At 49.4% G+C, this 26,681-nt stretch overlaps 2 protein-coding genes and 1 pseudogene across 9 annotated transcripts in view; 2 read left to right on the forward strand and 1 right to left on the reverse strand.

Moving 5' to 3' along the window:
• TGM4 (transglutaminase 4) overlaps positions 1 to 1,304 on the forward strand; it is a 40,204-nt gene extending 38,900 nt beyond the window's left edge. Inside the window, exon 14 of the mRNA XM_010374381.2 lies at positions 295 to 1,304. Coding sequence (XP_010372683.1) covers positions 295 to 436 — 142 coding nt within the window. The 3' untranslated portion in view covers positions 437 to 1,304. The remainder of the gene's footprint in view (positions 1 to 294) is intronic.
• Positions 1,305 to 2,300: 996 nt separating this feature from the next.
• Positions 2,301 to 26,681, reverse strand: part of ZDHHC3 (zinc finger DHHC-type containing 3) — a 59,072-nt gene continuing 34,691 nt past the window's right edge. For 2 of the 8 annotated variants that reach the window (XM_030935966.1, XM_030935971.1), the window contains 5 exons: positions 19,062 to 19,158; positions 18,286 to 18,367; positions 18,076 to 18,159; positions 14,504 to 14,634; positions 2,301 to 5,132 (listed from right to left, as the gene is read on the reverse strand). In XM_030935966.1, coding sequence (XP_030791826.1) covers positions 4,884 to 5,132; positions 14,504 to 14,634; positions 18,076 to 18,159; positions 18,286 to 18,367; positions 19,062 to 19,158 — 643 coding nt within the window. In that variant the 3' untranslated portion in view covers positions 2,301 to 4,883. Of the gene's footprint in view, positions 5,133 to 7,083; positions 7,440 to 9,102; positions 9,534 to 10,409; positions 12,070 to 14,503; positions 14,635 to 18,075; positions 18,160 to 18,285; positions 18,368 to 19,061; positions 19,159 to 26,681 lie in introns of those variants that run through there. The other 6 variants (XM_030935990.1, XM_030936002.1, XM_030935981.1 and 3 more) reach the window with 6 other exon arrangements.
• LOC115899122 lies at positions 22,826 to 23,721 on the forward strand (annotated as a pseudogene).

The raw sequence follows: 26,681 nt of genomic DNA on the forward strand, positions 1-26,681 counted from the left end.
CAGGGTGTAGGTTCTGCTATAGAACTTTTAGAATCATCTTGTCATATAGTTTAAAAACAGTTGGGATTTAACTTGATACTGCATTGAATTTACCTATTTATTTGGGGGAGAATTGTGCCAAATGACAATATTGTGTCTTACCATCTAGGAATGTGCCATGCCCTGGATTGGCCAGGGCTTTTCAAAGAGGCTGAGCTAAGGCTCGGCTTTCTGGTTTCTCACCCAACTCATCTTCTTCCTCTTCCCGTAACATCCTTGGCTGATTGTATGTCCGTATGTCTTTGAATTTTCCAGGACGGTGCAGCCTGGTGAGACCATCCAATCCCAAATAAAATGCACCCCAATAAAAACTGGACCCAAGAAATTTATCGTCAAGTTAAGTTCCAAACAAGTGAAAGAGATTAACGCTCAGAAGATTGTTCTCATCACCAAGTAGCCTTGTCTGATGCTGTGGGGCCGTAGTTGAGATTTCAGCATTTCCTACTTTGTGCTTAGCTTTCAGATTATGGATGATTAAATTTGAGGACTTTTATGAGGGCAGATTCAAGAGCAGGAGGTCAGAAAGGCCAACACAGCCATAAGCAGCCAGACCCACAAGGCCAGGCCCTGTGCTCTCACACAGCTGTGAACACCAGCCTAGGCCACAGAGTCCCATCCCTTTCCTGAGTCATGGCCTCAAAAATCAGGGCCGCCATTGTCTCAGTTCAAATGCATAGACGTCAAAGCCACAGATTCTCTCCCTGGAGCAGCAGTCTATGGGCATGGGAGTGGTTAGAGAGTCCCCAGTAGCTGCCACCCGCTGGCGCCCCGTGAGAAGCTGCCATATCTTCAGGCCATGTGTTTGCAGGCCCTGAAGGCACCTGTCAACTGGAGTGCTCTCTCAGCACTGGGGTGGGCCTGCTAGAAGTGCATTCTCCTCCTATTGCCTCCATTGTCCTCTCTCTATCCCTGAAATCCAGGAAGTCCCTCTCCTGGTGCTCCAAGCAGTTTGAAGCCCAATCTGGAAGGACATTTCTCAAGGGCCACGTGGTTTTGCAGACACCTCTGTCCTCAGGCCTGAACTCACTATAAAAACCCATGTCAGCAAACAGTGACCAGCAAATCCTCTTCCCTTATTCTAACTGCTGCCCCTTAGGAGAGTTAAGGGGGCAGGCATTGCTTCCTCCCTGGTGTGAACTCTTTGGTATTCCATCCACCATCCTGGCAACTCAAGGCTGCTTCTGTTAACTGAAGCCTGCTCCTTGTTCTGCCCTCCAGAGATTTGCTCAAATGATCAGTATGCTTTAAATTAAACTCTACTTCAAGAAAACTCTGTGGTCCCTGAGTCCTTTTTTCTTTACGCCAATAAGCTTCTTAAAGTATCCTGTGCTGGGGGTTTATTTTATGTGGTCACTTGGGGAGCCGCGGAATCCTCTGGCCTCCCCAGGCAAAGGTGCTCCGAGGAGTTGGCTTCTTCTTCTTTTTTTTTTTTTTGAGACGGAGTCTCGCTCTGTCACCCAGGCTGGAGTGCAGTGGCCGGATCTCAGCTCACTGCAAGCTCCGCCTCCCGGGTTCACGCCATTTTCCTGCCCCAGCCTCCCAAGTAGCTGGGACTACAGGTGCCCGCCACCACCCCCAGATAATTTTTTGTATTTTTTTTTTTAGTAGAGACGAGGTTTCACCGTGTTAGCCAGGATGGTCTTGATCTCCTGACCTCGTGATCTGCCCGCCTCGGCCTCCCAAAGTGCTGGGATTACAGGCGTGAGCCACCGCGCCCGGCCGGAGTTGGCTTCTTTATTGTCTGTTCAGTACATCCAACCCCTCTCTCAAAGGCTGTCACCCCAACTGGATACACACCCTGGCAGAGGCACATGCGTAGCTTGAATGAGGGTTATTTTGTGTCTAATTCACAGGACAGTCAGGGGTGGGATACCTGTCATCCTCTGCCTTTCCAGCTGCCCAAGTGAAAAAACCTCAATCCTGGTCACCCTTGCCCCAGTTGCCCGCTTCCCTGACATACAGTAGGTGTTCAATAAATGTTTATTGAAGGAAAGGTGATTGTTCCTTCTGCTGGAAATACCACAAGGGTGGTGACACAAACAGAAGGGTTTGGTCAGTCACTCCACAGCACAGTGTCCGATCCCAAGAGGTCATAAAGCCTGGCATGGCCACTGTGTGGTGCCGTATGACACTTGTCTCCCACACTGGGAATGGAAGAAAAGTAGCTTTCCTAGAGGTGCCTTTAGGGTGACCCATGAGGAAGGACACTGCCCAAGGGTTTGGGCTGGGATCTCTTAATTAAAACAGGAGACTCCAGTCACTGAGGGTGAGCAAAGAGCTTTTTATTCAAAGAAAGAGGCAAATTGCACCCACTCTCTCTCCCTGTAAGATCTCATCAGGTTTTGACATCAGTTGCAATGCTTTCAGTTTGAGGCTAAGCAGAATGTTATGCTGTGAACGGTCACCACAGACAGACCACTGTGTCGCTGGTATAGGGAGGTGAGGCTCAGGGTTGGACAGGTTAATTACCTACCTAACCCTGGCTGTGGCCCAGCCCAGCACCTTCCAGAACAGGGACTGACATGGCTGAGGTCTACCTTGGAGATGGGGTCAGTGATGAGGGGAGGCAGGGTCTGCCTCTGTGCAGATAAAATGCCCCAGCCTTCCTTTCCAGAGCAACCAAACTGCAAACACAATGGGCTTTGGGGCTGGTGTGTACCTCTGCTTTCAGGCCAAGCTGGATCCCTGGGAGAGGAGTTTGAAGCCCAATGTGCAAGGACATTTCTCAAGGGCCATGTGGTTTTGCAGACACCCCTGTCCTCAGGCCTGAACTCACCATAAAGACCCATGTCAGCACACAGTGACCAGCAAATCCTCTTTGCTTATTGGAACTGCTGTCCCCTAGGAGACTCCGGGCGCAGGCATTGCTTCCTCCTTGGTGTGAACTCCTTGGTATTTCATCCGCCACCCTGGCAGCCCAGAGATGCTTCTGAGTTAGGATAACAAATAGGGGGGCCCTACAGTCAGAGCAGCTCTTACCCAAAGTGGTGAGCGTCAACTTCCTGTCCAGATTGCAAGTTAACGGCCTTTACAGCTGACTCAAGCTCCTATGTCGTTATTAATAAATATTAAAGCTGATAAGGACCAAGAAAGTGGGCCTGCAGCCTGACTGTGAGAGGCCCAATGTCTTTCTGGTTGCTCTGTTAATGTTAGAATCCCCCATCACCCCTCTTGTGGGTCATACTTGGAGAGCTCTGAGCAAGGATTAGGGCAGAGGTGGCTTTGTGAACATTGGGCCCTTTGAGCAATTAACCCCAGGCCCTTGTGGGTCATCAGTTGTAGAGAGACAGTCTCTGGCAGGATCGTCACCCTTCACAGAGTGTCCAAGGATGCTGTCCAAGAACCAGGATGCTGCTTGGCTCTTTTCTTTCTCATGGTTGCTAGTTTCCTTTCTCAGTGTCCTGAGACTGCACCTCCAAACACTGACCTTCTTCTCCTCTGAACTGGAGCCACAGGCCACTTGGGGCCAGGACTCATGCCCTTTTGCCTGGAGCTGGAAGGGGGGCCCTGACACTGAGGCCTTGCAGGGGCATGCTCTGCTGAGTGCCTATGCCCCTGCCAATCCTGACGCCAGTAGATGCTGGGGAAATGGCCCAAAGAGAGGAACAAAGGCCCGTGGAGGGAGTGGGTGGTGAATCCACTTCTTATACCAAACGGGGATAAGAACTCTTCCGTTGGGCTTTGTGCAGAAGATGCTGCTTCAGCAACCACTGCAATGGGGTTTGGGAGCACCAGAATGCTGCTCAGACCTTCAGAAGTGGTCCAGACACCCCAGGCTTCAAATGGGGTGAATAGAGGGCAGACTCATCCTGGTAGGGTGTGTGTGTCTGTCTTCCTGATTCATCTGATTCATCAGTCAGCAGGCCCTGGCCATCCCTCATCTTTTCAGAGACAAGATGGGCACCAATTTGGGAGAACTGGCCTCAAACACACAGGCAGGGTTTATGGTTAGTTCTACCTACGTGTGTTATTAGACTTCCTCTAAGAGGTAACGTTCAATTAAGTTCTCATGGGAGTGGTTAGAGAGTCCCCAGTAGCTCTAAAGACGTCCTTCCCGTACCCACACCTGTGAATGGCTAGATATGTAGCCACAGGCAGGACAGCTCCCAGCTGTCCCGCTCAGTGAAGACTCCAGTGTCTGTGGAATGGTGGCTCATTTTCGGCGCTACTGTCGTAACTCTGGCTCTGTCCATGCTGGCCATGTCCTGCACATGTGTGTGTAGAGCTTAATGCGGGGTCCTCTTCGAACCATGCGGCAGCCACCTCTACCTCCTAATTTCAGCAGGGGGAAGCCCTTTCCAGGGAGTGGCTGGCAGCTCTGCAGTCTTTCCAGGCTTGTCTCCCCTGATGTCAGTGTCCCAACCCAGGTCCCCAAGGCCAGCCCTGCCCGGTCCTTCTGTCACAATCTTAACTCTCAAAGCCAGGAGCCAAGGCCCCAGCCTTCCCAAGAGAAGACAGAAATCCCAGGGAAAGCCAAAGGCAAGCTCTTTTCTGCCCCTGGGCTGCCCTGTTCCAAAGATCCCTTTGCTGGGCGGAGTATGTAAAAGCCGCCCAGTCTTGGAGAACGGTTCTTGACGAGCCCTCTCAGTGCAGACTCTTCTTAGATGAACTCTGAGAAAGCCACCATCCTCCTCTGATGTCCCCAGCCTATTCCCGACCCCCAGACCTGGCCCAACATGGAGAGATGAAGGAGGGGTTACAGGGAATGGCAAGGCCAAGCGAGCGGCTCAGGGAAGCGCTGGGGGTGCTGGGAGCGCACCATGCCCATGAGCCCCGTTATCCAAAACCCCAGGACAAAGGTTGACAGCACTTTTTAGTGTTTGCTTCTCTCCCCACAGCAGCATCTATTCATCTGTCACCTCCACAGAGTCCTCATCCCTTGTCTCCTCTGATGGATCCTCCGTTGTTACGGTGTCTGACAGCGATGTCACCTGCCGCACCATGTCTTTGTCACTGGGGATCTCTGGCTGACACGGTCTGGAGAAGGGGTTGAACCAGTTCAGGGAGAAGTCCCCACCAAAGGTCTCCTTTACTGACTGCCAGCTCCCCGTGCGCTCCCTGGGCTGGTTCTTTCGTTTGAGGCGTTCGATGCCCTGGAGGGAGAAGGGGATGAAGAGCATCAGCGTCAGCGTGGTGCTGGGCTGTGCAGCTCACGTACACACCCCCAGCTACGGCCCAGCAGTGGCGGGGTCCAGGCGTGGGTAAGATGGGGTCTGAGAGGGCAGCCTGTTGTGGCCCAGCTCAGCCCCGGGAGGTGCCTCGGAGGACTTCTGGGGTGTGGGTAGACAGCAGCGTGGAGGAACACAGCAAGCAGGGCCTGCCTGGCGGACTCACGTGTTCTCCACCCACCACCCAGCCCTCCCCTTCTTTCCTTCCACAAATGCAACGCCAGATGATGGGCAGGGGCCAGGCTGATGAGTGGCTGAGGCATAAGGGGAACCACGCATCCTCTGAGGCCGCTACAAACTGGTGACCCCCTCCTAAATATTTTTGGCCACTCCCACCAGGGTAGATAGGGGCTGCAAACACAGCAGGACCATGGGGTTAAGGAGACAGTGCAGGACATAAATAGCATGCCAGGTGAAGAAGCGGGTGCTCATACAGCTAGTGCCAACATGCAGTAGGCAGCCGGAGGGCACCCAGGACCACTGTGGGGAGGTAAAGCTGTGCTCAGGCCTGCTCATGCAGCAGATCCACCCTGCAGCCTCTTCCAAGCTGTCAACTCACCTGCCTCTGGGTGTCAGCTGCAACTCAGCCACCAGGCCACAGAAAGGGTGTTGGGGTGGGGAGATGCCCAGAGGAGGTAAAGACATGGCCAGGCCAGCTCTCCAGGCCCACAACACTCTGCACAGAGGCTTTTGACCCTCCAGTGGGGGCACTGCTTTCTCCATCTCTTCTGGAAGCCAAGGGAATTTGCTGTGGGTTTGCCGGGCTTGGGCACTGCTCATTCACATGACTCAAGAAAGATCTCTGTGTATCTAGTTCTAGGTTTTCTCTTCCACACAAGATCGTTACACAACTGGCACAATCCTTTGTTATGCAGAAAGAGAAACTGAGGCACACACACAGTCTGGGATCTGATGGTACCCTACGCCAATTCTTCTCCAGCACTTTTTCTTCCCACACCATCTCAGAGATTTATGACTCTTGACTTTTGAATCAATTCTAAGTTAAAAAAAATCGGATCACAAAAGTATATCCTCATAAGATACTTATCAATTACAAAGGGAAAAACAGTACCTTAATAGTAGGGAAGAAACAATGCGGGTACCACCTTCACCCAATGATCAAAGTTAACATCACAATAATAATGAAACGTATCAACACCATGTGCCTCCTGATACGGTGCAACGAGGACACATTCCTTCAGCAGTGCTCCTGTCCCAAATGCCTAACCTCAATCTAATCATGAGAAAAACATCAAAAACACAATCTGAAGGACAGCCTAAAGAATACCTGCCCTACATCTTCAAAAGGGTCAAAGACCCTTTTGATGAAAAGATTTTGGAACCAGATAGACCTGGTGGTACAAAACATTGTGAATGCATTAAATGTACACTGTAAAATGGCTAATTTTATGTTACAGGAATTTCACCTCAATTTTTAAAAAGGGTCAAGGTCATGAAAGACAAAGGAAGACTGAGGCACTGTCACAAACTGGAGGAGACTAAGGAGACATCGCAAATGATGCAGTGTGGGATCCTGGAACAGAAAAGGGTGTTAATGGGACAACAGGAGAAATGTGAATAAGGTACATACATTAGTTAAGGGTATGGTGTTGCCAATGTCCAGGGTTTTATATTTGTGTTATGGTTGTATAAAATATTTACCTTTGGTGAGACTGATTGAAGGGTACATGGGAACTCTTTGTACTGTTTTTGTCACATTTTTCTAAGTCTGAAGTTATTTCACAAAAAGTTTAAAAATAATCAATAATCAAAGATTTATGCAATACAAACTTGAACACTGAATTATAATAATGCAAAGTTGGAAACGAGAAATGCCCAATAACGATGGTTAAGCAAATGATTCTATAACACTATGCAGCTAGAAAAGATGGTTTAATATAGTTTTACATGACATTAGAACATTTGTGTGGTTACTGTTGGGGATGGAATTCTAGATGATTTGTATTTATTTCTGTAGACTTCTCACATAGTCCAAGTTTTACCAATGAGCCAATGTTACTTTTATAATCAGAACAAAAACAGCTGTTTCAGAAAATGGATCTTGTTGACACAAGTCTAGAGGGACCTTCATGTGGGTCATGAACACAGGATGCCATGCTGCTTCCTGACTGGCCCCTCGCCAGGCCTCCCTTCTTGGCACAGAAGCAGTGACCAGCTGAGATGATTTGCTCTGGGCATTCTGCATTCCCTTCCTGGGTGATTGTCTGCAGCCTGTCGAGAAAGAGGCTTTAACTTGATAGCACAAGAGCTGGGACATCACCATATGGCAGATCCAGCTACAGAGGAGACACCCAGAAATGACAGATTGGCTGCATCCATACTGACGTGGACTCAAAGCCATGACCACAGGTTTTTATAGCCTCCTTGTGAGGAGGTGGGTATGAGTATTGATGATTGGCAGATGGGGAAGAAACAGAAGTTCCAAGAGGCCATGACAGTGGCCAAGGCTCATCTAGCTTGTTATGTATCAGAACTGGGACCAGAAGTAGTGTCGTTTTTTTCTGCCCAACATGTTTCCAGCTCTACTGCAAATCACCACTGTGCCGAGGCTGAGCTCAGTGAGAAGGGGAATGAAGCCAAGAGCCCACAGGATGATTATTTGCCATTCTTGTGGCATGCTCCCAGATAGGCACTCTTGGATTATACTCAACCTCCTCACCAAGCTCATAAAAGTATTCCAGACAGAGCCTGGCCTGTCTACCAGAGGTCTTCAGTAGTAAAGTGGACAAACGTTCAGGGAGTGTTGACTTTTGAGTCCGGAAAGAAAATATTGCAAACAAATCTGATGTATAAAAATGGGCTGAGGGCTGCTTTTTCCTGGTAGGACTCAATTTTGAGTTTTATGTGGATTTAAAGGAATCTTGCAGGCAAAGTTCTTAAACTTGAGGTTTGCAGAGGAGCAGTAATACTAGCTTCAGGCTCAAGAGAACAAACAAAAATTGTTGATGCCTGGGAAGGGGATCATAGTCGACACCAGCAGCTCTTGCAAAGGGTGTGTGACGGGTCTTTTGGCTCAGGTCAGCCTGGGTGATACATGAGCTGTGATCTGTGAACAAACTCACCAACACTCCAAAATGAATGTATTAGGACTAAGGCTTCCGAGGAAGGAAGAGTCTGTGCAGACTCAGCTGAGCCCCACAGAGCGAGAACAGACTGTTCCCTGCTCCCTGTATCATCAGATGTAGAAAGCCAGAGCCTCAGGGAGCAGTCTATGCAAATGTGTCTCTTCATAGCTGGGCAGATAGCACTGTCTCTCTTCATCAGAGATTTCTTTTTTTTTTTTTTTTTGAGACGGAGTCTCACTCTGTCGCCAGGCTAGAGTGCAGTGGCCGGATCTCAGCTCACTGCAAGCTCCGCCTCCCAGGTTTACGCCATTCTCCTGCCTCAGTCTCCCGAGTAACTGGGACTACAGGGGCCCGCCACCTTGCCCGGCTAGTTTTTTTGTATTTTTTAGTAGAGACGGGGGTTCACCGGGTTAGCTAGATGGTCTCGATCTCCTGACCTCGTGATCCGCCCGTCTCGGCCTCCCAAAGTGCTGGGATTACAGGCTTGAGCCACTGCGCCCGGCCGGGACGGTGGATTTTAACTATTTGAGTGGCCTAGCCAGATGAGCAAAAGCTAATACTTGGGGCTCTTTCAACAAGAAGTACGGGGCTGGGCCCAGTGGCTCATGCCTGTAATCCCAAGACTTTGGGAGGCTAAGGCAGGACAATTGCTTGAGGCCAGGCATTTGAGACTGGCTGGGGCAACACAGTGAGACCCTGACTCTATTAAAAAACAACAAAATTAGCCAGGCATGGTAGTACATGCCTGTAGCCCTAGATACTCAGGAGGCCAAGGCACAAGAATCACTTGAGCCCAGGAGTTCAAGGCTGCAGTGAGCTCTAATTGTGCCACTGCACTCCAGCCTGGGTGACAGAGCAAGACCTTGTCTCTAACAAAAAAGAGGAAGTATTACCAAGCCCAAGCAAATATGCATAGATCACAGATTTGCTTGGATCTAAGCCTTTTGCATATTCAGTCTGGTTGCTATGAACACAAACCTGACACCTAACCCAGCGAGCCACATCTTTATTTTTCACTTCCACTCCCCAGAGCCCATGCTCTGAAAGACAGTGGCTACTACTGGTTCATTTTCCCATGAGTTCACCAAACAGTACTATCAGAACTCCTGTGTCCAAGCCAAAAGCTGGGGCGACTTTGTGTAGAAAGATGTCCTCTTTCATTGTATCTGGAAATGCTGAGGAGAGCTCAGGGATGCTTTTTCTTCCTATGTGGAAGCCAGGCCGGGAACCAATCACTATCCTGCAAATGATGGCCACATTCCTCAGTCATTGTGCTCTCGGCAAACTGTTATCAGTCTGAATAAAAATGAAACAAAAATGCCAGGAACCTTGGGGTATTCCTATCTTCTGAGTGCAACTGGTTTGAGAGCTCAGAAACATTGACTCTTTCTAGCCAAGGCCTACACAAACCCAGAGGCAGAATCTTATAGGATATCTGAAGGAACCCCCCTGTATTGGAAAGATAAACATAGTATGCACAACTTCAAAGGATGAGTTTCTATTTTTAGGACTAAAAAAAAGTCAATGCATCTTCAGCACTGTCTGCTGCATTCCTTAGAAATGCCAGGGGAAAAAGAACTAACCTGTCTCACTTTAAAATATGCCCTAGAGGATGGAGTATTACCAATCTCTCTCCCCTAGGGGAGGCCCAGAGCTGCAGCCCCGCTTTAGTCATTTAATACAATCACACTTCTTTCATATACCTAAGTGAGCTGTATATTAAGAAAACAATTTTTTAAAAGCATATGGAGAACAAATGCTATCAACTTGATCTAAAACAGCATTCTTTTAAAAAAATCTTAGCATCTCAGCCTTGCCCGTATCGCATGAATAGCACCGTAGAGGCGAGTCAAAGTTAACTGACTCAGGAAAGCTCTTAGGAAAGCCCATCAACACACAGGAATTGATTCAGGCTGCAGAAAGCCAAGGATAGAGGCCTGGTGGGGCAAGCTGGTTCAAGAGAGGACCATATATGTATTTTAAAACCAAAAAAATAAAGTATCCTCATTCAAGAGACAGAGCAATGAAACACCCCATCGGAGAAAACTCAAGTAGATTGTGGATAGTTGGCCTCCCACTAACGGGAACACCTCAAGAGAGATAGCTAAATCAGAAGAGGTTTTGGAAAAATTTTATTGCATTTTGTTTCCATGTGGAAGCACTGACAGAATTGAAAAGAGGCAGCATGTTCCACTGACTTTTCTGAAAAATCACATGGCTAGATTCACTTTCGCCCTACCCAGGACAGGATTGAATAAACCTTATCTTCTACCCCCACCCCAAGCAAAAGCTAAAAAAGGGGGTTTCTGGCAATTGCTTAAAAAACAAATCAATGTGTGAGAATTCCCAGATGGTCAATAATCATATTTGTCATTTTTGTACTTGGAGGGCACTCTCTACCTCCTTCAAACAAGACTGACACAGGAAGTGCCTCTCAAATGGAAAATCTATTCCGTCCCAGTGCCACAGGGATAGGTGTGGCTGTGGATTCCAGCCAAAGGTATGGCCATATGTCAACTTTGAAAAGGTGGGGACTGTGAGGTAACCCCAGCATCATGGTCATCTCCATGCCAGGACAACAGTCTCCCAGGTTAAAATATAGATAAGACACAGGTACGTGCACATTTATGGGGGTTAAATATCAGAAAGTGAATCCACTTTGAAGTTTATAAAATGAGAAGGGGATGATGGCAGGGCTGTATGTGTCGGGCACTGGTGCCTATTGCAGTCAGAATCCACACTGCTTAACTGACAACTTGCTGGGGAAGAAAGGGAGAGGGGGTGGTGAGAGAGGAAGCAGATGTAACAAAGGAAAAGGTAGCTCGCCTGAAATTGTGTAATTTTTTCCCCTCTTGATTGTATAAGGCATTTTGAACTGGAAAAATGTCTTTCCTTCACACTCTTCCAAATAATCACAGGGAATACAAGTGCTGATTTAGAATACAAATAAGACCTCTTTCATCTCTCTCCCCACTCTGCCGCAAAATCATTCTACACACCCCAAGCCCATAAAGTACAAGGCAGGTCATTGCTTTGCGAGTTAGGAGGCAAACTGTGTCCAGCTGGGGAATGAGGTCGCTGTGCCAAGGTCCCTTCCGAAGGCTCCAGCCCTGATTCTGCCCTTCTCAGGCCTCAAGGGGTGCATCCGTCTTCAGTGAGGTTTTAAGTCCCATTGGGGAGCCCGTCACTGCCTCCTGGGCAGTGGGAGGTCAGGGCCCTCCTGGCTTGCCCATGCATCCCCTGCCAGGTGTCCGAACTATTCCATCCATGCACAGCGTCACATCCACTCAGTTAGTAGAATGGGCACAGCCCGAGACAGCACCCTCTGTATTAGTCATGCCAGACAGACAGCAGAGAGAAACCAGAGGCCAGAGAAGTGATTTTAAAAGGAAAAGAGAGGAGCTTCGGTCACCAAAAGAAATCGAAAGGATGGTTTTTAAAAAATAAAATGTGGGGACTTTTTTTTTCTCTGCAATGCTCAGCCATTTTACTTGAGACATAAAAAAGTTTTAAGAGTAGTTGTTTTGCTCTTTCGATTTAAACATTCATGAGAACAGATGGGGCGGTGGTGCTGTGGTGCGGGCTTGTGTCTGAGTGGCCATGCTGGTTGGGGTCCTTCAGACCACATACTGGTACGGGTCTGCCTTCCCTTGGTCTGGCGTGGCAAAAGGGCTGGCCCAGCCTAGAGAGAAGGGGTGGCCAAAAACGGCTTTCATGTTCATCCATTTTGTTTTTTTAGCCCATCTTCTCTCTTCCTTTTTCAATTGTTCTATTCCCTGAAAACAAGAACAATCATACTTTCAGTCAAGCCCAGCATTGCTGTGGTTTTTTGGGGGGGATGTCCACAGTGAGAGGTGAATGGAGTAAATATTTTCTTTTTAAAGCAACAAAGCTATCTACATAATACATCTTTCTCATAAAACGTGTTACTAAAAAAATTTCTCCTTTTCTTGGTGGGCACTCATTCACAAGTCCCTCCAAGAAGGGAGGGAAAAAGCAGCATTATCAGCAGCGCAGACGCCGCTGCGTCTAAGTATGCCAGGCCAGGGTGTGTCGCGTCTCTCCAGCTCTGGCCCCTCGCTGAGCTCTGCAGAGGCACTCTTCAGAAACTTGGTGCTGGGCTGTGGATGGAGTGCTATGAAGGGTTTGTCACTAGAGGCCTCAGAGCTGTTGGGAGCTCACAATCATCATAACCAATGATGGCCGTTAATCTGGGAGAGGTTTCTAGGAAGTTTGAAGCTACCATGACCACTTTGCAGACACAAAAAAGTAACAAATCAAATGACTGCTCTGGCGCTGTGCATCTCACTAGCCTGGGGGATTAAGCAGCACCCTGCTTAGTGGGGCTGGTGAGACACAAACTGAGAAGGCTGAATAGGAGTGACAGACCACGAATGAGGGAGGAAGTCACCATAGAGGAGGAAGGAGGAGGGATTAGTACAGGTTAGAGGGTGGCATGGCCAGGCCAGCCAGCCTGGCATGGCAAAGGTCCTCCTAGTGGCTCCTTTGGGGAGAAGCGTGGTGGAGACCTACGCAGCAGCTGTCACAGAGCCGGTGCCACTTCCCCTGCTAAGTCTCAGGAAAAAACTGGGGCTGGGGGAAGAGCTGCTTCCTCCCCCTCTCCCTTCGATGGAGCTGGTCAAAGGGCAGAGCTTGAGAACAGGGCCCCTGCCCAGAGGGACAGGAGAGAAGCAGTCTGGCAGAAGCCTGGCCAGGGGTCTGTCTGCTGTGGTATCTAGTAAAGGGGTGCTGGGAGGACAGCCGAATTTGAGTCTGTCTTCACAACCCAGGGACGTGGGAAGGACACAGGGCAAAGGGAAGACACACTTTCCCAGGTGGGGCACGGCCCTTCAGCTTTCTCCTTTCCTTCCAACATAATTCTCTTTAGGAATAGTCTTCTCAGGGAAGAACGGCTAGGACTGGGGCCGTGAGAGCTTGCCTTCTGGTGCCCCCAGACCGTGACCTGGCAGTATCCCAATGGCAGGCGGGTCCTGAAAGAATCCCCATCGGGTTCCCTGTAGATCTTACACAGAAAAGTTGGTCACGGTTACTGCTTGGATACAGGGCTGGATCTAAACCACTGGCTACTAGTTTTACAGAAACTCCTTTGAAATGACATCATTTTTTATAAAAGAAAAAATGTTGCCAAAAGCCCCGCAACCTTCTAAAAGTTGCCGAAAGACACGAACAATGGTGCTCTGGCAGTGGGCAGCACTGGCCCTTCTTTGCTCTGCACACGCTTCTCTAAGCCCACAGGGGAAGGCGCCCAGCAGCAGTGGGAGGATGTTGTCGTCCTATGAGCCCACTCCTAACGCTGACTACCCATAGGCCCAAACCTTCACCCAGAGCCCTAGACCTCTGGTGAGAGCTGACCCTGAGAGGGCCTCAGGACATCAGGAGTCGTATAGGGATGGCTCTCAGCCTCATGGCTCTGCTTGCTCCTCACACCCAGAGCTAAGTGCCGCCCCTTCTTCCTATGTAAATCCCCAGAGAAATGCCCATATCACAGCCAGGGATTGACCACCTTGAGGTTTTCAGACACTTTAGGAAGGTCAGGAGATAGCAACAGGGGCACCAAGGGAATAGGCCCCAGTCTGGCACAGCCAGCAGCCTCAAAGCTTCCAGCGAAGGTGCTGTGGGCAGATGGGAGGTGGGGGTGGGGGTGAGGAGAAGGCAGTGGACGAGGACCAGGGCTGGGCCGGACAGAGATGACTCAGAGGCCAGGTAAAAGCCTGCTGCCCTGGGGGCTCAAGGCAGACCTGTCTCCTGACTCTGCCCTCAGGACCCAGGCACGGCTGGCAAGCTGACCTGCCTGTCCCAGCTGGGTTAGGGCACCCTGTCAACCACTCTATTTCAAGCCTGTGGCCCCCAGATGGGAAGGGTGCCCTCAGTGCCTAGTGGAGTGTCTAATGCAGTACAGCATAAAGGAAGACCTGTCATGGGGGGATGGAAGGAAATGTGGTAAAGGCAGCCTTTCAGCCACGGTTGCTGGGCCGCACTCCTGGTGTGATCTGCTGTGGCTGCCCCAAGGCTGGAGGACTTGTGTGTGGATGAAGACGACCCAAATGTAACTGCAAAGGAACTGTGCCCTGCACACCAGGGGCCTGACCACTGGGCTCCGGTCTGACTGTGAGCAGCTCTCCCAGCAACACTGACCCTGGGTCCTCCCCATCCCCAGGTGCGGAAATGGCGGGCAGAGCGCCTGCTTACCGTTTCATCTGTGCAGATGGAGTGCACCTGGGTCCCAAACATCACGGATGTGAAAATGAGGAAGAGTAGGCCCTCAAAGCACAGCAGGATGAGGAGAATCACTGTCGTGGGTGGAGAGAAGGAGCTGCACTCTGAAAGAGAAGAAGTACATGGGGCTTGGTGCTGCCACCCACTGCCCGCTGCCCAGGCTCACCGCCCCACTGGGCTCCCACTCTCCCTCCCGCCTGCAGGCCTTCATTCCTCCTCGGTGCCACAGGTCTCTGGCCTCCAGGCTACGTTAAGAATCATCCTGGCCGACTCAACAGGCCAGGCCCCAGTTGGGGCTTCCCTTCCCTAACACAAATCATTCGTTCACTGCCTCCAGTGCCAAGCACAGTGCCTGACACCTGGAAGGGCCCAGGAAGGCCTCTGAAGTGAGGCAGGAAGGCCTGACGACACCACAGTGGACCCTCCTCTCCTCAGAGAGCACAATGCAGGTACCCAGGTGGAGATGCCTGTCCAGTCCTGCTATGGCCATAGGTTTTCTGGGCATTCCCGTATGACATGCTGCCCCTCTAGACCCCATCAGCTCACAGGCAGCTGTGGAGGATCACTTGGTGGCTTTGGGATTTTAAGCTTGGCAGGGGCAGTTGATGCTGGGGCTCAGCCTTGACTACAGTGTGAGGTAATGCACTGCCCCTGCTCCCAGGGACATCTGTAGCATCGAGGCCATCAGTGCCAAAGGCCAGGGAGTTGACCAAAGAGGCATGGGCCCAGAGTAGGGGCTTTCACTGTCCTGGCCTCCAGCCCTGGGGACCTGAGGCCAGTCCCGCCATCTTCAGACCTCCACCCACTCCACTGTGAAGCAGTGAGATTTGACGAGACGTATGGTTTGCTTTTAAGCAGCAGTCTTTTGTCTGAGCAAAGTCTAAGTCAGAAACCCAGCGCATGGAAGAGAAAAGCGAAGGTGCTGTGGAGATAGTGGGGGTGAGCAGGGAGGGGAGGGCCCTGAAGCAAGGTGGCCTGGGAAATGCCAGGCCTGGAAGGTGGCCTGGGAGATGGTACTGGCAGACAGGCTAGGCCCCTTGGTTGGCACTCTTCACCTAAGAACTTCTGTGCCTCAGTGCAGTTGCCCATGCTGGCTGAGCCTGGGCTGTGGTTCGTTTCTCGTTGCTTCCATACTTGTGTCTGTTACCCTGGCTGGAAAGATCAGATCCTGGAGGGCAGAGTCGGGCTTCACTGATTCTGGGAATTAAGGGAGTAAGCACTCCATTCAAGCCGTCCTGCTGGCTCCCCCAGGGGAATGTCAGGAGGGGTAAGGGAGGTCAAATGTGGGAATGAGCTTGGAAAGATACCAAACACCATGTGGGTGACAGGTAAGAAGCATCTCATCTACAATGCGTATCTCCTCAGGTTTCCCTGGGAACTTATTGATGCCTCTGAATGATTTCTCTTCTTGGCTCCTTGTGGGGCAGGGCTTGGTTGGGGTGGCCACCAGCCTGATGGGCTGGCCGTGGGTAGCTACAAGTATGATGGCCTTGCGCTGGGCAGGGTGTTGGGGAGAATGAAAGGCTCTGACATCTGGCAAACACCATGAGGTGCAAATCCTGGCACCAATTCCTGATCATGAACTCTAACTACAAGGCCCATACTAATATTCTGTTCCAGCCCCTGTGTCTTTCCTGTCCTTTGCACTGTGGAATTACCTGTTTCTGTCTGTACTTGTTTGATAGCCGCCTCTCCCACTACACTTCAAACTCCAGGAGGAGAGGGACTTTGTTTTGCTCGCTGCCGTACAACCAGCCTTGGGACAGCGCCTGACAACAAAAGGATCTGGGCAAGAGGTTTGGGCTTTCTGAGATTTTGTTTTCCTTGCTGTACCGGGGGATGCTTAAGAATTCATGAAAGAACATCTGCACAGTTTGGCCTTGGCCTGGCAGGAGCACATGGGGGTGCCTGCTGGACAAAGCACCTCCTTCTTATCTGCTTCTGCTGCCCTGGAGCTGGTGGCAGAGCCCAGGGCCATGGCCTGTTCTCCCTTCTTGCAAATCAGCAAGCATCATTCCTCTGTGGGCTGGGCCTCAGGAATTACCAATGGAGTTTGGGGAGGTAGGAATCAAATCAGGGAGTGTGGAACCACCTCCTTATCCTTCCTTAAATATCAACTCAAAGTGCCCTAATCCCGGGGGACAGCCCTCTGGCCCCCACTCACACCAGCTCCTATGGCCCAACAGCTTCACCAGGGCTGAGTAGTGAGGGCAGTAACAGTCATATACAGTCAACTCTCAGGCCTCAACTTTGGGGACTGACCTGTGCCTTCCCAGCCTAGTTGCCATAGAAGCTGGGTGCCTGAAGCCCACTCCATCAGGAATCTTGACCACAGTTAATCAAGAGCATGGCTGGGAGGACCCTGACCATTGGAGTCAACTGACAGGGCTAAAAACCTTGCTCCAGACCTAGGCTTGAACTACAGGCCCTCTTCTTAGCTGAGTGATCTTGGGAACTTGTTCATCCTCTGTGGGCCGCAGCTTTTGTCATCTGCAAAGTGGGAAGCATCCCTCCTACCTTGCAGGCTGGTTATAAAGGCAAAACAATGCACCGCTCAAAAAGCCCTTTGGGCCATTCCTGGCTCCCAGCAGGCATTAATGAAATGGTCCCTTCCAGCACCATTCCATGACAGGGACATTTTGCCTCACTGACAGTCTGCGCTACCCCATCACCTGCCCACGTCTGTTAACTTGATGAGAGGTGGGAGGTGTTTGGGATGATAAAATATCCTAATTGGACTTTCCTGTCAAGTCACCAAGGCCACATCTGGAGTAGATCTGGTTCCCCAGGCCTAGCAGAAGGCATGTACTTCAGAATGCTCACCAAGTGATCAGGAACTTGCTGGCGACTCACCTAGATAGGCAGAATGGCAAGTTCTGCACATACCCACTCACCCCTACCCTCCCTCCTCTCCTCTCTCTATTGTCTGCTAGCTTGACCTCTGCCATCTGACTTATGCCAGAATTGTGGGAAGAAGTCAGCATGAATAGGAAGAGCAAAAGTTCTAAAGACAGTGAAATAAAAAAAGGAGGTCCATGGAGGGAAAAGCAGAGGAAATACAATGTTCCTTGCTCAAGACGTTTGTCTCACAGACTGTGAGTGTGAAAGAGCCAGCCCAGTAGGTGGCCTCTCATTTCTTTTCCTCCAGCATCTATTGTTTTCCTTCAGGATCTGTGCAATCTTCTGGCTGGAGTTTCTTCCTCAGTATTTGCACATTTCAGTGGGATGCCTCTAAAGCAGGAAGAATTATCTACAATCTTAATGTAAATTCACGATTATCAGTGTAAGCAGTTAAAAAGCAACCATCACAAAAACCAAACAAATAAAGAAACTCCATGTCCTAGCCAGAAAGTAAAAAATGAATCTCTGCAAGACTGGAATAAAATGACCTTTGATTTAAGTGCCTCATGGAAAGACAGAAAACAAAACTTCTCTCCCAGCACGGCTCCCACGCACTGGAACCGGCCTCTGTGCTTGCTTGGGGCCTGCATTTTCCCTGGGCATCCTCAGTCCAGAGGGTCTGTCTGTCCAACTCACGACTTTACCTGTCGAACTGACGTTAAGGGGCTGCATTTTTTCATGAAGAGAGATTCCAGCCTCTGCCATTTCTTCCCTGTTCAGTCCATAGGCTTTCAGGAGATTTAATAAAATGAGGTTGGCCCCGGGTACCATGAAGGAAACAAAGAGCCTCCCTGCCCCCACTCAGGTCACACACCCACCCTGGAGCAGGGAGGAAAGCCTCGGCACATACTCACTTGTCCAATCTTCTTCAAAGCAATGCAGGAAGTGGAATCCCACCATGATGAGGGCGTGCAAGGAAATGAGAGCTATGTACATCTGAAACAGGAAAGCAGTGCAGATACCATTGTTGTAAGAATCCTCTGACCTCATGGGCTCCCGGGACAGGGGCACTCAGAACTTGCCACTCGGGAACACTTAGCTAGGCCGAGGCCTGACCAGGAGGGACCAGGGGGCCAGCTAGTGATTCCCTACAGATCCTCCTACCCCCAGCCCTGGGTCAAGTAAGCAGCCATCTGCGGGAGTATGTGGAACCAGAACAGAAACAAGCCCGTCTCCCAGGCATGACCTGGGCTCCAGGCAGTCTCAGCTGCCTGGGACGGGGGTTCAAGTCTGCTGTATCTCCTCCCTTGAAAAGTCAGGGTACTGACTGCTGAGGGCCCTTCTAGTCCTTGCACTAAGTAGACTCCACCTACCTGCAGCTCAGGATTTGAGGTCATCACCCAAACTGCCTTCTTGAGCTACTTAGGTCCAACACTTGGCATGGGAGCCCAGAATACAGCCCTTGCTCATAGCTAATCAACTTGAATCAATTTTCTAAACACTCAAGGGAAGGGCTTAGGAACAGGCACTTGTTGAGCCAGAGAGATCTTTGGCAGGAAGGTGGAGATCTACAGGGCCAGGCAGTATTCTAAACAGCAGCAAAGAACATCGTGAATGCTGAGAATTTTCAAAGGAACAAAGTGCTCCATTGCTTCTTGGGGGGCGGGGCAGAATTTGGAAGCTGACTTACTGTAAACAGGACGAAGTACTTCTGGTTGTTCTCGCCGACACAGTTGTTGACCCACGGACAGTGGTGGTCCATCTTCCGAATGCACCGCTTACAAACACTGAAACAGCCCACAGGTCAGACCTTTAGGGTGTCCCCATGGTGTTGGGAGGGCCCTGGGGAACACAGAACCCATGGCACCTGCTCCACTCCTCTGAAATGGCTTCCTTGGGTACTGCCAGGGATTTTCCTGGGTGTGTGTCACATGGGGCTTGGGAGGCAGGGTCAGGACCCCGCGGTGGCAGTCATTCCAGACAGGGGTACAGAGTCATTCTCCAAAGCCTCTTAGCTTGCTTAGCACATAAATAGGACAGAACTGACATGGCTAAGAAAGAGGCTGCTCTCCTGAGGTAATGGGGCTTACAATTTGGTTTCCTGAGGGAAAAAGAATGAAGTAGTTTCAAAAACTTGACCAAGTGGGCTAAGATTTGGAGAATGGCTGCTACTTATTTCCCCAAAAGACCAAACCACCAAGGGCTGGGTGGAAGTTCTAGAAGCACTATGAGGTGCTACCAGGGAGGGCCAGGTACCTCCACCAAGGAAGGACAAAGGACAGAAGAGAGGGCTATTTCAGAGCAAGATCAAGGACAGCAGGAAGCCCAGCTCCAAAAACTTTTTGGCTCTAAGATGACATCCATTGAGCCAAAAAAAAAAAAAAAAAAAAAAAAAAAAAGCAGAAAAGTCATTTGAGTCCAGGCACGGGGGCTCCTGCCTGTAATCCCAGCACTTTGGGAAGCTGAGGCGGGCAGATCATCTGAGGTCAGAAGTTTAAGACCAGCCTGACCAACATGGTGAAACCCTATCTCTACCAAAAATACAAAAATTAGCCTGGCGTGGTGGTGCACGCCTGTAATCCCAGCTACTCGGGAGGTTGAGGCAGGAGAATCATTTGAACCCGGAAGGCAGAGGTTGCAGTGAGCTAAGATCGTGCCATTGCACCACACCCTAGCCTGGATAACAAGAGCAAAACTCTGTCTCTCCCCCCCTCCCCCAAAAAAAGTCATTTGAGCTTAACTGTCGACCAGATCATTTCATTAATTTGCACATTTCTAACATTATTGGGATAATTCTTGGGCTGAACCTGTTTCAAGCTTATTTGATAGCAAGCACAAACCCACTCCCCCTTTGGACAATACAAAGTAATAATATGAAACAAGTGTCCAGGACTACTGGGGGCTTGAAAGCAACTGCTTCCCAAAGCTCAAGTTTAGAAAGACTCATTTGCCATGAGAAAGAAAAAAAAAAACTTTTTATCTGAGGAATGTGAGCCTGTTTAATTACTAGGCCTAGAGAAGCACTGAAATATGACAGCCTGTGACAGCAGTCACATCTCACACCCCACCTTCGAGATAAATAATTACCTTTTTTTTTTGTTAGATAGGATCTCCCTCTGTCACCCAGACTAGAGTGCAGTGGTGCGATCACGACTCACTGTAACTTCCCAAGTTCCAGCAATCCTTCCACCTCAGCCTTCCAAATAGCTGGGACCACAGCGCATGCCACCACACCCAGCTAATTTTTTTGTATTCTTGATAGAGATGGGGTTGCCCAGGTGGGTCTCAAACTCCTGAGCTCAAGCAATCCGCCTGCCTTGGCCTCCCAAAGTGCTGGGACGACAGGCATGAGCCATTGTGCCCAGCAAATAATGACCTCTTGAAGCTACTAGCTATGTGGGCTCTAGACTGATGCCAAGTAGCCATGCAATGACATACACTCTATAGTTCAACAATGTATAGCCAATCACTAATCAATGTTATTTCTGTAAGCCAATGACAGTTCCTGTCAAACAGCTTTGTATCATCCCCTTTTTCCCTTTTCCCTTTAAAAACCTGCTTGTAAATGGGGAAAAGACTCCCTATTCAATAAATGGTACTGGGGATAACTGGCTAGTCATATGCAGAAGGTTGAAGCTGGACCCCTTCCTTACACCATACACAAAAATCAACCCAAAATGGACTAAAGACGTAAATGTAAAATCCAACACTATAAAAACCCTGGAAGACAATATAGGCAATATCATCCTGGACATAGGAATGGGCTAAGATTTCATGACAAAGACACCAAAAGCAAAAATGGACAAATGGGATCTAATTAAACTAAGAAGCTTCTGCACAGCAACAGAAACTATCAACAGAGTAAACAGACAACCTACAGATGGGAGGAAATATTTGCAAACTACGCATCTGACAAAGGTCCAATTATCTGGCAACCATAAGGAAATTAAACAAATTTACAAGAGAAAACCAATCCCACTAAAAAGTAGGCAAAGGACATGAACAGACACTTTTCAAAAGAAGACATACATGTGGCCAACAAGCATACGAAGAAAAAGCTCAGTATCACTGATCATCAGAGAAGTGCAAATCAAAATCACAGTGAGATACCATCTCACACCAGTCAGAATGGCTACTATTAAAAAGTCAAAAAACAACAGATGCTGGCGAGGGTGCGGATCCAAGGGAACACTGACAGACTGTTAGTGGGAGTGTAAACTCATTCAACCACTGTGGAAAGCAGTGTGGCAATTCCTCAAAGAGCTAAAAGCAGAACTACCATTCAACCCAGCAATCCCATTACTAGATACATATCCAGCGGAATAGAAATCCTTCTACCATAAAGACACATGCATGCAAACGTTCACTGCAGCACTATTCACAATAGCAAAGACACGGAATCAACCTAAATGCCCATCAACCTAAATGATGACAGAGTGGCTAGAGATGGGGTACATATACACCATGGAATACTATGCGGCCACAAAGAAGGGAACAACAGACACTAGGGTCTACCTGAAGGTGGAGGGTAGGAGAGAGAGGGCCAGAAAAGATAACTATTGGGTACTGGGCTTAATACCTGAGTGATGAAATAATATGTACAACAAACACCCATCACACGAGTTTATCCACATAACAAACATTCACATGTACCCCCAAACCTAAAATAAAAGTTAAAAAACCTCCCAAAAACCTGCTTGAACAAAGGCAACTTGAAAGTATGTTTCAGGCTGCGGTCCTCAATGTTGGCCCAAATAAACTCTCTCGATTAATTTTGCCTGTTTCTTTCTTTAGGTCACCAGCCAAAAGATGTGTTCATTGACAATTTTTTTTTCAATTCATTATTTTAATGAATTCTAGTCTCCTTTTTATTATCTTGGGGACATTATTTATTCAAAACAGGTTGAAATGCTATAAACAAAGCTTTGAAATAATACAATTGTATTTCCTTTCTAAAAGGTCCTTAGTTCAAGGCCAGGTGTGGTGACTCACTCCTGTAATCCTAGCACTCTGGGAGGCCGAGGCAGGCAGATTACTTGAGCTCAGGAGTTCAAGACAGTCTGGGTAACATGGTGAGACCCAGTCTCTAACAAAAATACAAAACATTAGCCGGGTGTGGTAGTGTGCACCTGTGGTCCCAGCTACTCGGGAGGCTGAGGTGGGAGAATCGCTTGAGCCTGGGGTGGGGAGAGAAGGTTGCAGTGAGCTGTGATTGTGCCACTGCACCCCAGCCTGGGTGACAGAGCAAGACCTTGTCTCCAAAAAAAAAAAAAAAAGTTCCTTAGTTCTGCTGGGCATGGTGGCTCATGCCTATAATCCCAGCACTTAGGGAGGCCAAGGTGGGAGGATTGCTTGAGCCCAGGAGTTTGAGACCAGCCTGGGCAACACAGTGAGACTCTGTGTCTAAAAATAAGTTTTTGTTTTTTGTTTTTTGTTTTTTTTTAAAGCTCTTGGCTTTCAGCTCGGAGGCGGCTAAGGTGCAACCTTCTTCGGTTGTCCCAAATCTGGGTTCATCCAACACCAGCTGCCTCTACCATGCCGCTGAAGTTCGACCTCAATGAGATCAAAGTTGTATAGCTGAGGTACACCAGGAGTGAAGTCAGTGCCATCCTATGTGGGCCCCCAAGATCGCGGCCCCCCCTCCACCAAGTCTGTCCCCAAAAAAGGTTGGTGATGACATTGCCAAAGCAACTAGTGACTGGAAGGGTCTGAGGCTTACAGTGAAACTGATCATTCAGAACAGATAGGCCCAGATTGACATGGTACCTTCTGCCTCTGCCCTGATCATCAAAGCCCTCAAGGAACCGCTGCGAGACAGAGAGAAACAGAAAAACGTTAAACACAGCGGAAACACCACTTTTCTTTTTTGGAGACAGAGTCTCGCTCTGTTGCCCAGGCTGGAGTGCAATGGTGTGATCTCAGCTCACTGCAAGCTCCAACTCCCAGGTTCAAGCAATTCTCCTGCCTCAGCTTCCCAAGTAGATGGGACTACAGGCATGTGCCACCAAGCCAGGCTAATTTTCATATTTTCAGTAGAGACAAGATTTCACCATGTTGGCCAGACTAGTCTTTAACTCCTCACCTCAAGTGATCCACCCGCCTTGGCCTCCCAAAGTGCTGGGCGGGCTCATAGCCGTGAGCCACCGTGCCCGGCCGGAAATACCACCCTTGATGAGATTGTCAACATTGCTCTACAGATGTGGCACTGACCTTTAGCCAGACAACTCTCTGGAACCATTAAAGGGATTCTGGGGACTGCCCAGTCTGTGGGCTGCCAAGTTGATGGCCACCACCCTCATGACATCGCAGATGACATCAACAGTGGTGCGGTGGAGTGCCCGGCTACTTAGAAGCACAAAGGAAGACATTTCAATAAAAGATATTTGACAACTAGAAATAAAAATAAATAAAAATTTAAAAAGTTCCTGAGTTCACACCAGCTTTCCTCTTCACTAGCTTCCATAACTAATTTTACTTTGCGTTCTTGAAAAAGTACAGAGTGGGCAATGGCAGGTGGATGCTGGAGGAAGGGCTGGGTATTGGGGCCTTGCTGGATCACACTCACACCACAGTGCTGGCTAAGCTCTTGCTGACCAGTTGGAAGGACAGGGAAAGCACAGGAGAAGCTCCGCTGGGCTGGAGATGTGCTGTCCCCTGGATTCCAGAACCTGGAAGCAAAGACTACTCCGGAGGAGTCCTCCACCACAGTGCTCACTCGCAGCCCAAGGAGAAGATGTGTGTGTTTCAAAGCCTTGCATGAACTTTGGTGGCAATGCAGACCTGAGTCCGCTGAGCTACCCTGGTCAAACTGGCTAACTTGGAGCCTCCAGTTTCCCTTCTGTACAAAATAAGTTTATTATAAGGAATACATGAGCAGATAATGTGCCTGGCTTAGACGATGTGTGGATTCATACTGGTCTCCACCCTTGCTCTTTTCTACAACTTCAAAGGGCCTCACTAACACAGGCATGTTGGGAATGGGCATATTTCAGAGATGCTGGCCTGGTTCCAGAATTTCCCTGGGGACCAGGAGGGCAAGATAAGAAAAGGAGACACAAAAGGGACATGGAGGTAACAAACAGCAAGCTAAGTACCAGCAAGTCCACTAGCCACTCTGTTTCTCTCTCTCTCTCTGTCACCAATTTAAAAAATACACATGAATATATATGTAAGTATATATATATAATATATATTTTTAAATTGGTAACGCCTGTTCCCAGTACACAATTTTAAAAGTGCAGATAAGTAAACAGTGCCGAGTGAGTACTCCCTGCATCCTAGGCCTCAGGCACCAGGTGCCATGCTCCCTCTATAGACCCTGTTTCTGGCATGTTCCTCCAGAGACCAGTACCTCTGGGTTTCTTAATCCCCTCCCCATCTGGGGAACAAACTCCTGAGGGTAACCACCTCTCTGCTCCTGGCTCCTGAGCAGTTTCTCTTTCATCTGCACTTATTTTTAAAAGGGTTTTCAAGTGGGTGCTCTTGAGACAGTGTTGGCTCAGCGGCAGAGAGGTGCCAAGTGGCTGCACATCCTCTGAAAGCTGCCGAAGAGTTTAAACAAGCTCTTACAGCAAAGCTATTCTTCCCTCTCCTCCCAGCCTCTCTGGAGACAAGGCGTGAATACCAGGAAGCTGGGTTTCTCAATGGGCTGAGTCTCACTGGGCTTCCAAATTAGAAAGATACACACCTCAGGGAACAGGGAGAGTGAGTACAGCCTGCCGAGGGCCACAAGTGTTGGTCTAAAAGGCCGGTCCCTGAGTTTCCTGTTTTCAAAGATATGAAATGCCAAACCCACACTACCCTTCTTGGGCCAGGTGGTGTGTAGACTGGGTGGGGTGAGGCCCATCCCACGGTGGCTGGAGGCACTGCTCAGAGGCTGAGCTGCTCACAGAGGCCTGAAGGGTGCTGAGGCTGGAGCCTGGAGCAGCCACGGACAGGGACCAGAGGCAGATGCTGAAGGACAGTGAAGGGCATACCACACCCTACCCTGCTTCACCTCAGGCACCATCTGTCATGAGGAAGAAGAAAAAATGTGGGCCTCCCCCCACAACTCCTGACTCCCCACAGGGAATCAATCACCTCAGAGCCAGCTGTTTTCCCGGCCCCCACTGCATGCACATGGGCAGGGGGCTCAGCAGTGTTCCCTTCCTAGGCATAGCAGGGCAGCCCAAACACAAGGCCAAGGAAAGCTCATAGTTCACAGACTGAGAGCCTCTTCCACACACTCGCTCAGCCATCTTCCCCGTTTTGGCTGTGGATGGCCTCAATGCCTGAAGCCCTTTCTTCATTCTTTCCACTTGGCAAAATCTACCCTATCCTCTAAGGGTCCTTCTTGTTCACAGTCCTCTCCTGGCATTCCTTTCTGGCACTAATTCCAGAGTCTTGTGGATGAGATGCTGTAAACTGGTGAGCTCCCGTGGCACAGGGACCAAGTGTGCAATAACAATCACAGAAAAGACCAAATACCCTAACTGGAGGTATTTGCGCCCTGGCCTTCCAGGTTTCCCAGACTCCTTCTACGTTTCTATGTCGTCACTGTAGAAGAAGGCAGATGCTTCCCTTCTCCCCTTCCTCCAGGTTTCCTACCATTTTTTCAGGCCCCAAACCTTGCTAGAAGCCACCAAGCTCACTGGCTCATAGGCACTCAGTTTCTCTAGGGCTTATGTGTTTCCTCTCCAGGGAGGTATGAGGGCCCTTACTTGGCATTCATCCCCAAAGGAGCTGGCTGAGGCTCTCTTGCTCATCCTGGGTGATGGTTCAACACGGAAACATAGCCACATCCCATGGGGATTCTGTGTCTCCCTATACCAGCACTTACCAAACTGTATCATGGTAGAGAAGTGTGCCTGCCCTGCTTGGGTGGGAGGCTCCTAGACCCAGGGCCAGGTCTAATCCACCTCTACAAGCTCAGAGCCAAGCCCAGGGCCCCCTTTAGCAAGGGTCAGCTGAATGAAGTCTCTGACACCACAGACAGGAAAGAGCAGGCCTGGGAAATGAGTTCAACTACATCAGACTGGGATGCTCACGTAGGGAAAACAAAAAGAAAACAGCAAGAAGGTACTAAGTGAGCCATGGCATCACACACAGGTTTTCATTTTACCCCTCACTGGCTATGACTAAAATTATAAGCAAAAAAGACATCTACACCACATCCTGGCTCCAGCTCAGAAACGATTTTGGGAAACAATGCAGTGGAGTGGAAAGAACAGGGGATTTGAAAGCAGGTCCTCACTTTGAGCGCTGGTTAAAGAAACTTAGGTTCTCCAATCAGCCTCAGCAGAATTACTCTGATCTCTCAGGGTCATTGTGA

The sequence above is a fragment of the Rhinopithecus roxellana genome, chromosome 1 (assembly GCF_007565055.1).
Source record: "Rhinopithecus roxellana isolate Shanxi Qingling chromosome 1, ASM756505v1, whole genome shotgun sequence".
Classification (NCBI taxonomy): Eukaryota; Metazoa; Chordata; class Mammalia; order Primates; family Cercopithecidae; genus Rhinopithecus; species Rhinopithecus roxellana.